This window comes from Anastrepha obliqua, chromosome 3 (assembly GCF_027943255.1).
Source record: "Anastrepha obliqua isolate idAnaObli1 chromosome 3, idAnaObli1_1.0, whole genome shotgun sequence".
NCBI classification, from domain to species: Eukaryota; Metazoa; Arthropoda; class Insecta; order Diptera; family Tephritidae; genus Anastrepha; species Anastrepha obliqua.
Genome location: NC_072894.1, coordinates 15,507,548 through 15,520,634, shown reverse-complemented (window position 1 = coordinate 15,520,634; position 13,087 = coordinate 15,507,548). Strand labels below are relative to the sequence as shown.

The 13,087-nt window shown below is 35.8% G+C and overlaps 4 protein-coding genes across 5 annotated transcripts; 2 read left to right on the top strand and 2 right to left on the bottom strand.

Annotated features, from left to right (window-relative positions):
- Positions 1 to 562: 562 nt before the first annotated feature.
- Positions 563 to 2,045, top strand: LOC129241029 (bifunctional peptidase and arginyl-hydroxylase JMJD5). The gene is made up of 3 exons (XM_054877154.1): positions 563 to 892; positions 945 to 1,101; positions 1,156 to 2,045. The coding sequence occupies exons 1-3, from the start codon at positions 626 to 628 to the stop codon at positions 1,938 to 1,940; spliced, it is 1,209 nt and encodes a 402-aa protein (XP_054733129.1). The 5' UTR covers positions 563 to 625; the 3' UTR covers positions 1,941 to 2,045.
- Positions 2,046 to 3,812: 1,767 nt separating this feature from the next.
- Positions 3,813 to 6,673, bottom strand: LOC129241723 (B-cell receptor-associated protein 31). Of its 2 annotated transcripts, none has more exons than XM_054878204.1 (3): positions 6,549 to 6,673; positions 5,859 to 6,436; positions 3,813 to 4,434 (listed from the first exon to the last, which is right to left on the bottom strand). In XM_054878204.1, the coding sequence occupies exons 2-3, from the start codon at positions 6,360 to 6,362 to the stop codon at positions 4,237 to 4,239; spliced, it is 702 nt and encodes a 233-aa protein (XP_054734179.1). In that variant the 5' UTR covers positions 6,363 to 6,436; positions 6,549 to 6,673; the 3' UTR covers positions 3,813 to 4,236. The 2 variants fall into 2 exon arrangements, with proteins under 2 accessions (XP_054734179.1, XP_054734180.1); XM_054878205.1 differs by having other exon boundaries at positions 5,859 to 6,422; positions 6,549 to 6,652.
- Positions 6,674 to 7,721: 1,048 nt separating this feature from the next.
- LOC129242475 (protein DPCD) lies at positions 7,722 to 8,653 on the top strand. Its single transcript, XM_054879129.1, has one exon. It carries the CDS (start codon positions 7,884 to 7,886, stop codon positions 8,526 to 8,528), a length of 645 nt encoding a protein of 214 aa, XP_054735104.1. The 5' UTR covers positions 7,722 to 7,883; the 3' UTR covers positions 8,529 to 8,653.
- LOC129242474 (uncharacterized) lies at positions 8,552 to 9,491 on the bottom strand. The gene is made up of 2 exons (XM_054879128.1): positions 9,362 to 9,491; positions 8,552 to 9,300 (listed from the first exon to the last, which is right to left on the bottom strand). Exons 1-2 carry the CDS (start codon positions 9,383 to 9,385, stop codon positions 8,662 to 8,664), a joined length of 663 nt encoding a protein of 220 aa, XP_054735103.1. The 5' UTR covers positions 9,386 to 9,491; the 3' UTR covers positions 8,552 to 8,661.
- Positions 9,492 to 13,087: the final 3,596 nt, after the last annotated feature.

Below are 13,087 nucleotides of genomic sequence, written 5' to 3'. Positions count from 1 at the left end.
CCCTTTGTTAATTGTTGAATAACTCGAAAAGTATTTGTCGGATTCACTTCAAATGTTCACAAAATATTTTTAAGATATTATATTTTAAGATAATTCAAAAAAAAATCAATTGTTTGAAAATTCTGACTACCCCTTGAAAACTATAGCCTCCGGATTGTACCGTTTTGAATTTTAAGATGGTGAAACACGCCTCTATCCACCTCTACCTCTTTTTTTTCAAAGCGTGTTATATACTAAAGATTTCCCAAATTTTGGTGCCCGGCTGCCAAAAATTAGAAAATTACCATAAAAATTTTGAGGTAAAACCACTTTCTATAATGGTCGTCAGCGCACAAGCGGATCAATGCAATTCACATCAATTAGAAGTGAGTGCCTTCAGTTTAAGGTACAAGCAAACAATCAGATAATAATTTTTACATATTTTAATTATAACTTTAATCTGGTATCACTGATTAATAATTACAAAATGTATACGGTCCGGTATCACTAATAAACAGCTGACTCTGCAATGTAAATAAGAGTTCAGCTGTTCTCCAAAGATAAACTATTGGGACCTGGAGTTTCGTTCAACGAACTCTAAAAGAAACAAGAAAGCGTGTTGATATAAAACTGGTAAAATAGGCAAATGGAGTTTTGGGCAAATATCCGTGAATTTTTGCCAAGATATGATGAAATTAAAAAAATATTACGAAATGAACCAGAAGCGGATAGTATTTTGCGCATGGCCATTGCGGACGTTGAGGACACAAATACAACGCCTGGGTTTAACGAGGAAGTGTCCTACCTTGTCAGCAGCCTAGCGGACAAATATTGGGAGCGCATACACACAGGTCACTTTAGTGCTGTACCACTTGAAGTGCGTAAAATCTATGCTTTATCCAATTATTTCAAAGTAAGTTAAGATACATCAGTATTTAAAATCTACTATTGCAAATCCTGAAAAGATTTTTTACCTACTTAGCGAAAGTGTTTCCCAAGCGCAACTAATGCGATGCTCTGAAGTACTTGATGAGGCTATACTTATTGGATGCACTCACGGGTTATATGGGAGTAGTGATGATTTTCAAGCCCAACTGACAAGCCATATTAGCAAATACTTAGGTAAGCAACAATTACGTAAATGCTAAATTTAAAAAATATAATTTTTCCTTTCAGGCGATTATCCAAGCAGTGATCTTCCCATTATAGAAGAGCTAAAACGTGAACAATGCAAGTGTGATATACCAGTTTTAGATTGCCCTTCCGTTGAAGATTTTCGCACAAAATGCTTTATGACGGAACAGCCCGCATTGCTGCTCAACACAATCGCCCATTGGCCAGCTATGCAGAAATGGCGCAATCTCAACTATCTACATAAATTAGCCGGCAACCGAACAGTTCCTATTGAAATTGGTGCCATTTACACGGCAGATGAGTGGTCTCAGCAGCTAGTAAAAATACAAGATTTTCTACGCCGCCAGTTCAGTCAAAATAGTAGTAAAGAAATAGAATATTTGGCACAGCATGAGCTCTTCGACCAAATACCCGCACTTAAAGCAGATATTCGTGTACCAGATTATTGTACTTTGCGTTCCAATAAGAATTGTACAAACGTAGAGAATGTGTCAATTAAAGCTTGGTTGGGCCCTAAAAATACCATATCACCGCTGCATTATGATCCTGAACACAATTTACTATGTCAAGTTTTTGGCAGAAAGCAAATTATTTTGGCAGCACCGACTGATACTCCAAAATTGTATGCACATGATTCGGAGATGCTTTGTAATACCTCGCAATTAGATGCAGCTCGTCTAGACTTTGATCGCTTTCCGCTTGCAGCACAAGTATCCTTTTATAATGTTACTTTGCAAGCAGGCGATTGCCTCTACATACCACCGAAATGGTGGCATTACGTACGTGCTGAGAGCGAGAGCTTTTCTGTTAGTTTCTGGTGGTCATAATTGTGTACACACAAGCATAGAAATAAAATATGTTTATTGTGGGAAACTTACATTTGGATCTGATTACAGCAACAAATATAAAATAATGCATATTTGTTCCTTAGATATCTGCTACAAATTATTCGCTAATGATTCGAAATTTTGTGATAGTATTTTAGCGTTATCAATACACAAAATATTTCGGTTGCAAACAAAGAAATTAATTCAATTTTGCCAACGAAAATGTGGAGATTCAAAATACTGAAGCACTTAAGGAGTTATATACAGTTAGAATTGTCAAAAAATAGTTTTTTTTTTTATTTTTTTTTTTTCTCTTAATGTACGGGTTGGCCATATTAAACTGACCCATGTGATTATTAAAAAAATATGGAAAAAGAAACATTTTTTTGTGTTTCATTGTGAAAAACATTTAATTTAGTTCAAGGAGATTCGTTTACATCACTTTTTGAATATGATATCGCGCAAGTGGTCGCCCTTAGCACGTATTTGGATATGTACAGGGTTAGCCATCTTAAACTGACCCATGTGATTATTAAAAAAATATGGAAAAAGAAACATTTTTTTGTGTTTCATTGTGAAAAACATTTAATTTAGTTCAAGGAGATTCGTTTACATCACTTTTTGAATATGATATCGCGCAAGTGGTCGCCCTTAGCTCGTATAGCGTAATGTGCCCGTTTTTCGGCGTTTTCCATAGTTTTGGCCAGCGTCTCGGCCGATATGGCGGCTATTTCCCGTCGGATATTGGCCTTAAGTGCGCCTAGTGTCTTTGGCTTGTTGACGTAAACCTTAGATTTCAAATTACAGTAAAAAGTTATAGGGTTACTCAATGGGTCAGTTTAATATGGCCAACCCTGTACATATATTTAAGAATACACACAGAAAATTTAATATCGTTCCGGTGAATATTTTCGAAGTTACATGCAAATTTAAAAAGGTGTTTCAGTGCAAGGCAAACTTTAAACGCGTTTTTCTCAGCGATTTTCAGCCGATTAGTCTCAAATTTTAACACGAGCATCCTAAATATATATTTTAGTAATTAATCAAAGATTTTTTCTCACCGATAAAAATATATTTTTTTATAAACAATTTAAGGCCTAAATTTTGGTCAAAATTCCATTTTTTTTTTTTTTTTTTTTTGAGAAAGCGCTTTTTTGTCAAAAAAAAAATGTATGTTGATTATTACTTCAATTAATTACTAGATTTAACATTACTTTCACGAAATCTGTTTGGTTTTTTAATTTCAGAGAATCCAGTTCAGAGATATAGTGGTCACCGCAAAACGTCTTTTTTGCGACGAAATCACAGAGATCAGCTCTAGCTCCTTTCCAAATAAATATTTTTACCAAATCTTAGTATTAAAATACAGTTAAAAGATAACATATTAGGTGCACAAATTTTTAAATCAATAAATTTAAAAGTTTTCTCAGAAAAAATTGTGGAAAATTCGCTATTGCTCGGCCTTCTAACTGTATATAACCCCTTAAAATATATAAAATGTAAAGTTATGCATAGGCATGAAAAAACGTATTTGTTCTTCAGTAGACATTACTTAACTGTTTCATGCATACATATATAATGTCTTTAAAAATTGGCTGATGTGTACTAAACAGTGAATCATCACCGCACAAAATGTTTTATCTGGCAGCAAAATAAAGGCAGCTGGTTTTATATGCATAAGTGCAAGGGTTGATTACTAGTGTATGTTACTCATCAAAAATTGTGGCAAACTTTTAAGTTATAATATATATATTATGATCAAATTGTGGCGTTCTATTTGCCATGAAGAATGAAGTGTATTCGGAATTACTCGAAGACAAAACACATTTGAATATTATGAAATGTTGGTACACCAATTGAAACATATACACATAATTGTATTTATAATTCAAAATTTATTTATATAAAAAGAAAGTATAAGTTATTATGTAAGAAAGTGTTAACCAACACGCTAAAGATAAACTCTTAACACAACTACAAAACAATTGGAAACAATTTTGATCTTTTAGAATACGCTTTTTTTTAATATATATAAAAATATATGTGCAGATTATATAGTTATAAGTTAGTACCACAAATTATTCGCTTTCCGTCTCGTAAAATTTTTAATTCAAGTCCATTTATAATGTTTTTATCCAAGTCTCCTTTTTTTCCAAATGTTAAACGGCATATGACAAAGAGCTTCGTTGCAGCTGCTACTATAATTGGGTAAGTGGTGTTGCATGAAGTGAAGATTTATATTACGTTTTATTAGTTTTTTCTTAAATGGATTAATATGTTGGCGCTATTTGCTTTTCTAATCATCTTTCTCGCCTCCTTTGCCGCCACTAATGTCGCTGATGGTGATCTTTTTCTGCAATTTGCTGTACTCATCAGTCAATCTGTCGTATTCCTTGTTCAAACTTTCAGCTTGTGACTTCACAGCTTCCTTATCTTTCTTTTCACGATTCAAGTCGGCGGTGAGTTCTTGCACCTTTTTGCGCAACTCATTAAGCTGAAAGTGATATAAATTTTATAGCGATTCTTTTTTATTTTTTATTTGAAGATATAACCGACATTTTGAATGCCTGTGTTATGGAATTTCTAAAGTTCCTTTAAATATACTGTTACATGTAGTTCAAGAAATCAACCTTGATCTTTAGCTGAGGCTGGCACAGAGTCCTTGTACACGTCTCCGCAATTTTAATATCTGTGCAAGATACCCCGAAGGAGTAAACGAAGAAAGGAGTAGACGAAATAATTAGATTCGGAAGGTAGAACTATGTTTGCGAGGGCAATTTTACAGGCGCCAGAAGCATTAAGAAACCTTATTGTATTACATATCCGAAAATCCGTTTAGACGATCCAATTTCTTAAATCTTTTAACAAAAAGTTGTATATACGGGTATGTGCTGCAAGTCACGCGCCTACATTCCGAAACGGAATTTGCAAATCTCACTTTGAAGCCTGCGAATACACTGTACCAAAACGATAACGTTTGGAAAAACGGAATATGAAGCGCGCCAGTGTACTCGTAATTTACATTTTTAAAACAATTTCAGGATACCTGAAGTGATAGGCTGCATTGACGAGACCCACATAAAATGAGCGAAACAGCGCGACATTTACATATATTTAAATGGGAAACGGTGTTGTAGCGTCAATGCAATAATGGTAAGCAGGACAAGATTCTGTTTAAAATGTATTCACTATAAAACGAAGCGGGGTCTGTTATAATTATGCATTACAATCATTTATCGCGAGTAATTTGATGGAATATCGCCATATACATTTAATTTTTCGAATGAAGAATAATTAGAGTGTTCATAAATTGTCAAAAATGCTCCCACACTTTTTTCTACTTTGTATACCCCTAAAGAGCCGTTAAAACTACTGACGTATGCTAAGCAGTTGTTGTTGGCAAACCTGCTGAAAATAAAAGCATTTTCCCAACTGCAGTGACGAATATCTGGAACGATTCAATTTCCAGTGTTTTTTGTAATTTTTCACTAATTTTGCGTAACCACTGCTTCGCAATTTCAAAATGGAGAGAATGAGCTATTTCAATTTCTGGCCCATGCCAAATCATTGCAATTTAATGTCGGCTCGTTCTCGGTGACAACTTCATGCGAAATCGAATTACAGCACATGCCCGACATATATATACTTTACAGCATAAACTTATTCTTATATTCAGGGGGCAGGTATTGGTTAATGTATTTGAGCAAGCGATTTCCAAAATATATGTAAAGCATCATTGAGTACATGTACATAGTATGTATGTAAAAAATTCAAAAAGTACATTACTCGCCAAAAATTTTCGTAAACAATGTGAATCCACAACTTTCGGTACAAGAACTCATATTTATACAGCCACAAGTCAAAACAGAAAACAAAATAATGTAACCAAAAGCTAGAACATTGTAGTATTCCACTCACCTCAGTCAATGTGCTGTCCTCAGTGGCTTCCTTCGCCTTCTCAGTGCTCTTTTCAGCCATTAAGGTACGAGCTGCTGCTGTGGCACTTTGCGCTTGCTTCATTGAAGCCTCACTCTGTGCCAACAAGTTCGCCTGCGCTGAAATCAACGTCACCAGACGACGTATGACCAATACAAGGAATATAGCAAAACCAGAAATGTAGAAGTTGCGTTGTGCACGGAAAAGTCGCATACTGTGCTGCATTTCGACATTCAAATGTTCGTGTCCGCCGGCCTCATGGGTCGAGTACTTCCGCATTTCACGAATGGCATCCAATAGGAATAAAATTAAAACACCCATGATAAGGAAGAAATAAAGATGCGCCTGTTGGGCCAGCATTGCAAGGAACTTGGATTTGAATAGGCGGTTCCATTTGTGAGGACTTGCTATGGGCAAAACCAACAGCAAAACTACCACAATTTCTGCATACAGAAAAGTGGCAATCAAAGTCCAGACGAGACTCATTTTTGCTGGTGATTGGTTATTTTATAGGCTTCTGGAACACTTTCTCTTTCAGTTGCTGAGCTGTAAAACAGGTGCTGACAAAAATAAAACAGTTTTTTTATAAATTCCCTGTACGGTGTGCAGGCACGAATTACTTTTCTTTAGTACTATTTTTAGCTTATTGCCCTAGTAATGTAAATTTCTTACTTTTTATAGATTAATATTTGTGAAAATTTAGAACTGCGCTGCTTCTTTTTTCGCTGCTTCGATTGAAGTTCAGTCGATGATGTGTATTTTCTTCAGGCAAATTCAACATATAAATAACTGCCTCGCTTTCTCAGCAAATTAAAAAGACCGTACAATTAGTCTGAGTGAGACAAGTATATGTTTGCCGGCAAATATTTGCATTTCATCTTTGTATTGGTCAGGGTTGTATGTAGGTGAAGCAATAGTAACCCGTTTTTGTAACTATTCTCGAAAAAATATCGATTGAAATAGTCGATTTCACCCAAACAAGAATAAGCCGAATTGATCGATAACCGTAGAACACAACTGACGTGTTCGATTACAGTAAAAAATTCGTGATAGGTCTGTAACCATATGATGTAATATATAATCGATCTTTATTCTCACTTGGTTTGAAGATTCTGACATCATACATTCGTTTCTTATATATTATATGTGATTACTTCAAAACAAGTGCTAACAAAAAGTTGTATAAAACCATTTGCCCAATATCACCTTGATTGAAAATCCTGCGGTTTTTATTTCCGTGAGTTAGTGCTCCTATATTAGCTATAATAAAGCTGATTTGCTCTGCTTGGCGGAATTCACGAAAGACACTTTCGCCGCTCTTACTATTCCTACTGATGTACGTGTAGGTGGCTCACTTCATTCCTGCTGAATGGCTCTGGAATATACATTCTAATGTCCTGCAACTTCACCTCTTGTAGCCCTAGTCCTCGTAAGGTCCTTGTCGTTCCCAACCAAGCATAATTACAAGGCAATTTATTTTGAATCCTTCAGTCGACAGTTCCAGGCAGATTATCTCGCCCGTCTTTCTCGCTTTTTCATTGAGAGGAAAATCCTCGGCGACCTATTTACCATGAGAAGTGGTGACCTACAATATTTACGAAGGAGTTCAAACTGCAGCTAAAGGTTAAAGTCAACGTCACATATAAATTTCTTTCATATAAATCCGGATCGTTCCGGCAACATAGTACCGGCTGTTGTCGGTAGATCAAAATCTTTTCACAATGACATTATACTAAACAGAGGAATTGTAGAGACGATTTCTTTGGAGAAAATCCTAACCATACTTTGCCTAAAATTGTTCACGCTTAACTTATAAAAACAATCGTAGACATATGGCAACATTCAAAAATATCAACAAAACATGCGCCGATAAAAACGTCCATCGATCAAATAATTTTAAAATATCAAATTGCTGGGAAGTCGTCAAGGTAATCGAATATATTTTGCCCACATTTTAAAGGGGTTTATTGCACAAGCCCTTAGAAGCTGACATGCATAGAGTTCAACATGTCCTACGAAACTTGGCTTAACTACTTACGAAGCGCTGAAAAGCATTCTATGATTAGCGGTCGCTGTCGGAAGGTTTTCTATAAATTCCCTGATGGCCAGCAAATGTCTGAGGAATACAGCATGGATACAGGCATTGTGCAGCGAAGAGCATGGCGAAAGTGTAAACAACTGATGGGAGAACCAGAATGGGAAATTGAATTGGGAGAAACGCCCCGCACAATTAACCAATGCATAGGTGACGGCGATGTAAACTCGGCTAATGACTTTACGCTTTCAGAAAGTAACTGCTCACCGATTTTAACAAAACGCATCACAAAGAAAAACATAGAGTGGCGAATACGTAATTTACCATATCCCATTGAAGTGTACCAAGTTAGTGCAGATCCGGAAAAAGGCTCAATCGTTGTGCGGACCACTAATAAAAAGTACTACAAAGTGATCCCTGTGCCTGAGCTGGGCCGATGTAAACTGCTTCCATCTCAAGCAAATATTTCCACTCACCATCAGTACAATACACTAATTATAACATATAGCAAACCGCCGTTATTAAATGAAATGGAGGCGCAGGTTTTGCTATTATTAAAGGACGTCAAAACAGAAACGGATATGGAGGATTTACTGCAGGGGCTTTTAGCGAAATAAAAATACTTCAGTTTTTTTAATACTTATATGATATTTATGTATGTACTATTTATAATGTATTTGAAACATCTATTGCAGGTAATAAATTTTCTGCTGACGTTAGAGATCTAATTGTTATACCGAAAGGGCAAATTTATTTTTTATGTAAATTCGCGGTTAAATCGGTTAATGCTGGTGTGGAAGCAGTAAAGGATTGGTATTCGAAAGAAGGTAGCTCAAGCGGTGTTAAAGATGGTATCTCATCGTTGTCGTTGAAATAAAAAGCTGGTTTGTCCCCCGCACTCCTAGCCCGTATATTTTGTGGCTGCGCAATTGGCGTAGTCGTAACATTCATATGTGCCTTGGCGGAAGCTGCTCTTTCAATACTAGCATTCGAATTTGGTCTTAAATCGTTAGCTTCTTTACTGTTCGTGTGCTTCATTGGTGATAGGTTAAGTTTAACATCAAATTCTCGTACTGTTCTGTCAATGGATTTGCCTACTGACTGTGCGTTAAGATTGCTATCAGTTCTCAATAACATAACTGGCGGAGCAGCCAGTGGTACAATTTCCCTGTGCTTCAAACGCTCGTGTTGTTGTTTGTGCATTTGTATTTGGCATAATTTTCGCTGATATTCCCATTTTTGCGTATTTAGCAACTCCACAGATTTTGGCATTAATGCCGATTTAAATGCATCTTGCAGATATATTAAAGAAGTTTCTACAGCCTTGTAAGCGTCGTCATATCGATGTCGCCGGAGAAAGCGATTAGCCCGCCGTTCATGAAAATGCGCCTGGAAGCCACTTTTATGTTAAAAATATGCAGGTATATGGAAACAATTTCTTTATTCTCACCAAATTTAAAGGAGCGTAGTCCATAGCTTCTGCTTTTAAATAAATTGTCTAAGAATTCTGTTTATTAATTAAACGAATGTGATAACTACAACTATTTACGCAGTGTAAAAAATTTGTATAAATATCTGAATCCTGCCAGGGTTGTATTGGGATTTACGCAAGTATGTACAAACACGGTTGCAACATTTGGGCCAAAACTGTTCCCGTAATTTTTCGTTGGCCTCCCGGACTGGATCTTATTAAATATCTAATGTATTCAATTTATTTTTGCAGAGTTCTTAATTAAATTTACATTGTATTCATAGTTTTTGAGGTGTAAGAGTATTATTTGTACATACATATACTTATATAATATGTACAGAAAGGTAAAGAAGTATTATTTTTATATGTATTTTATTTTAAATAAAATATTTATTTTTCAGCCATAACTAGTGAAAAGGTAGCAAGATCTAAGTTGATAAGGAAATTTATTTGTTATAGAGAAAAATTGGCATTTTGAATCAGCTAAATACTGGTAAGAAATCAACATAAATGTTAAATGAATACTCCTACAACGCGGAACCAATCGCCAGTGTTATGGGGGATTACTATATTTATTTGTTCATGTTGGGCTTTAGGTGCTCAGACTGGCCAAACTCAAGATTCATAGAAAACAAGATTGCGCTTTTCGATTTTGTTATGACATCATCTCTTCAAATAAACAAACAAAAGAAAGATGAAGAGTAAGGGAAGCATGAAAGATGTTGTTTTCGGAGGGCGCCACCTTCAATATTCTGTACACCGAGACATAACAATTCATTTAGATTTAAAAAAATAAGTTTCAAAAGTAATTACCATGCAATTTTTATAAATATTCCCACCTACCTTAGGGTACCCATCTCTTTTTCTGAAAATTACAATTTTTATATGAGTTTCTGTATATTTGTTGGCCGACTAAAGTCTGCAGTGTGCACAGATAGAGGAGCGCATCGCTGATCGAGCAGTCGTTCGGTAGTTGCCAGACTTTTCAGTTTGATATCAGTTGACGTAGTGTGCGCACCTTCCAAGGCGGATTTATTATAGGTGACAGCATTCACCCAGCTGAATTTTTCGCCGTAGGTATGGTTTACGTCAAAATGATATGCTTTGTTTGTATGTATTGGTATGTTTACATTCGTATGTTTACATTTGATTACTGATTTTGACGTGATGCTTGGACCAAACGCAACAACAAATACATGTAGGGTTTTACTTATATGCGGTTGCTGTCACCTATAATAAATCCTTCTTGGCACCTTCATATCTTTTCAAAAGAGATCCACTAAATAGTCGGCTGAAAAATTTTGCACTGCGTATGTGAATTTCGTTTTTAATGCAACACTAAATGTGCATTTATCCATACAGAATTCTATACCTAAATGCAACTAAATGCTAAGTATTTTTGCATCACGATTTATTCATTTTATTAATTTGAACAATTCACGGATTAACTTCGCAAATAGAACTTTTTATTATACCAATTTAGTATGTAAAAAAACAAGCCTCCTGTTCCGCACCACATGTCACCGAACTTTTAAGTAATTACATGCTTTTCAAATTATCCCGCCTGAAATTATGCATTAGAAAATTATAATACAGCCTTAGTGTTTGTTTTACACGATATATTATATGTGGACTTCACTATGAATATTTTCCCTGCCACAAATTAGGAACTTCAAAGACAATTTTAATAAAAAATTACGCTATTAATTTAATAACTTTTAGTAGAATTTTTGCTCAAAATGATTTCATCCGAGCTTTTTTACTAGTTATTTATAAAGCGTACAACAGCTAGCGTATGCCGGCTATGTCTAATCGAAAATAATGCCAGCCTTGAAAGTAGAGCAAGATGTCCTTTAAGTTGCAAATATCAATTGTAGAAGGATTTGGATTCACTTGGGCCCGTTAACATGAGGAAGAAACGACTTCATTCCCATCACAACCGGTTTTATGCACCGAAATGATAAGGGGTTTTCTCGACCAAGGACTGCTGCCCCAGTTAACAGCGAAGATGAGGTGAATTTTACTCCTCGTTTTCGCTACTGAAGAAATTACAGTGAGTCACTGTCAAAGTGAGCCACCAATTCCTTGAAGATATTTGTTTAAACAACTTTTGTAAATACTTTCAAACACCCATTATTTTTTGTCAACTTTATCAAGTGAGCATGCTTGTGTAATCTTACTGTATTTTTTCTGTTTGTTTGCTGCCGAAGTAAGAGTAATAATGAAGAGCAAAAACAAACGCACATACTAACGTCACACTCAAAGCAAGGTGGATTTAATAAGGTGACAGCATTCACCCAGCTGAATTTTTCGCCGTAGGTATGGCTTACGTCAAAATGATATGCTTTGTTTGAATGTATTGGTATGTTTACATTCGTATGTTTACATTTGCTTGCTGATTTTGACGTGATGCTTGCACCAAACGCAACAACAAATACATGTAGGGTTTTACTTATATGTGTTTGCTGTCACCTGTAATAAATTCACCTTGACTCAAAGTGAGCCACCTAACATTGTTTCTTTTAAAATAACGGGATATGTATTTTTGGATATTAATTTTCGCTTGCATCTTATTCTTAGTGTTTTAGTTGTTTATTATCAAGCGGCTTATAAAGATGGGTCGACAAACAAGTGTTGAAATTAGACAGTTAGTAATTGGTCTTTTTAAAAAAGGAAAATCCCAACGAAAAATTGCAGAATATGTGAATAAAAGTCGAGGAACTGTCCAGCACATCATACATCGCTTTACTAGAGGAGGAAGAGTAGGAAACAAGCAGAAAGAAAGCAAAAAAAAGGCGTTTTCAGAAAGGGACGAGGCATTTATTTTGCGGGAAGTGAAGAAAAATCCTCATCTTAGTGCTCCAAAATTGACGAAGATGGTTGAGGAGCAGCTAAATATCCACGTTAACCCCGAAACTGTAAGAAGAGTTCTCAGAAAGCATGGTTATAATGGTCGTACGGCCAGAAACAAGCCATTTATTAGCAGCAAAAATCGAAAAAAAGGTTGGAGTTTGCGCTGAAATATGTCTACAAGGATATGAGTTTCTGGCAAAAGGTTCATAACGGTATAATGCACCGTAGAGGCTATAATAATATTTTTGTGGGTTCTCTTTACAGACGAAAGTAAATTTAACTTATTTGGCTCTGACGGTAAGAAGATGGTATGGCGACAAAAAAACACTGACTTTCAGCCGAAAAACCTAACTCCCAGTATGAAGTACGGCGGTGGCTCCGTCATGGTTTAGGGCTGCATGGCAGGTGGTGGAACTGGAAATCTTCAACATATTCCAGGCATAATGGATAAATACGTTTATATAGACGTTTTGAAGCAAAATCTTAAGCCAAGTGTCGAAAAACTAGGGATCGAAGGCGACTTCTATTTTTACTAGGACAATGATCCTAAGCACAAGTCGTTTGTTGCGCGGGAATATCTATTATATAACTGCCACCACGTATTGGAAGTACCACCGCAGTCTCCAGATATAAATATAATTGAAAACTTATGGTTCCGTCTTGACCAAAACCTGCGGAAACATAGCATTTCTTCAAAACAAAGTCTTTTAGATGCCTTACAACACGAGTGGCGTGCAATTCTTTCCACATATACCTGTAAGTTATTAGAATCAATGCCCCGACGTCTAAAAGCCGTTATTTCCGCCAAAGATGGTCCAACAAAGTATTAATTTGTTATTTAAGTTCATTTCA

Bases quoted from the DNA above. Each gene is read 5' to 3' on its own strand.
- LOC129241029 (XM_054877154.1), top strand. From the start codon at position 626: ATGGAGTTTTGGGCAAATATCCGTGAATTTTTGCCAAGATATGATGAA. The intron at 893-944 runs GTAAGTTAAGAT...AATCCTGAAAAG, and splicing joins CTTTATCCAATTATTTCAAA to ATTTTTTACCTACTTAGCGA. The intron at 1,102-1,155 runs GTAAGCAACAAT...TTTTCCTTTCAG, and splicing joins CCATATTAGCAAATACTTAG to GCGATTATCCAAGCAGTGAT.
- LOC129241723 (XM_054878204.1), bottom strand. From the start codon at position 6,362: ATGAGTCTCGTCTGGACTTTGATTGCCACTTTTCTGTATGCAGAAATT. The intron at 4,435-5,858 runs GTGAGTGGAATA...TATCACTTTCAG, and splicing joins AGGACAGCACATTGACTGAG to CTTAATGAGTTGCGCAAAAA.
- LOC129242475 (XM_054879129.1), top strand. From the start codon at position 7,884: ATGTCCTACGAAACTTGGCTTAACTACTTACGAAGCGCTGAAAAGCAT.
- LOC129242474 (XM_054879128.1), bottom strand. From the start codon at position 9,385: ATGGACTACGCTCCTTTAAATTTG. The intron at 9,301-9,361 runs GTGAGAATAAAG...AGTGGCTTCCAG, and splicing joins ACTACGCTCCTTTAAATTTG to GCGCATTTTCATGAACGGCG.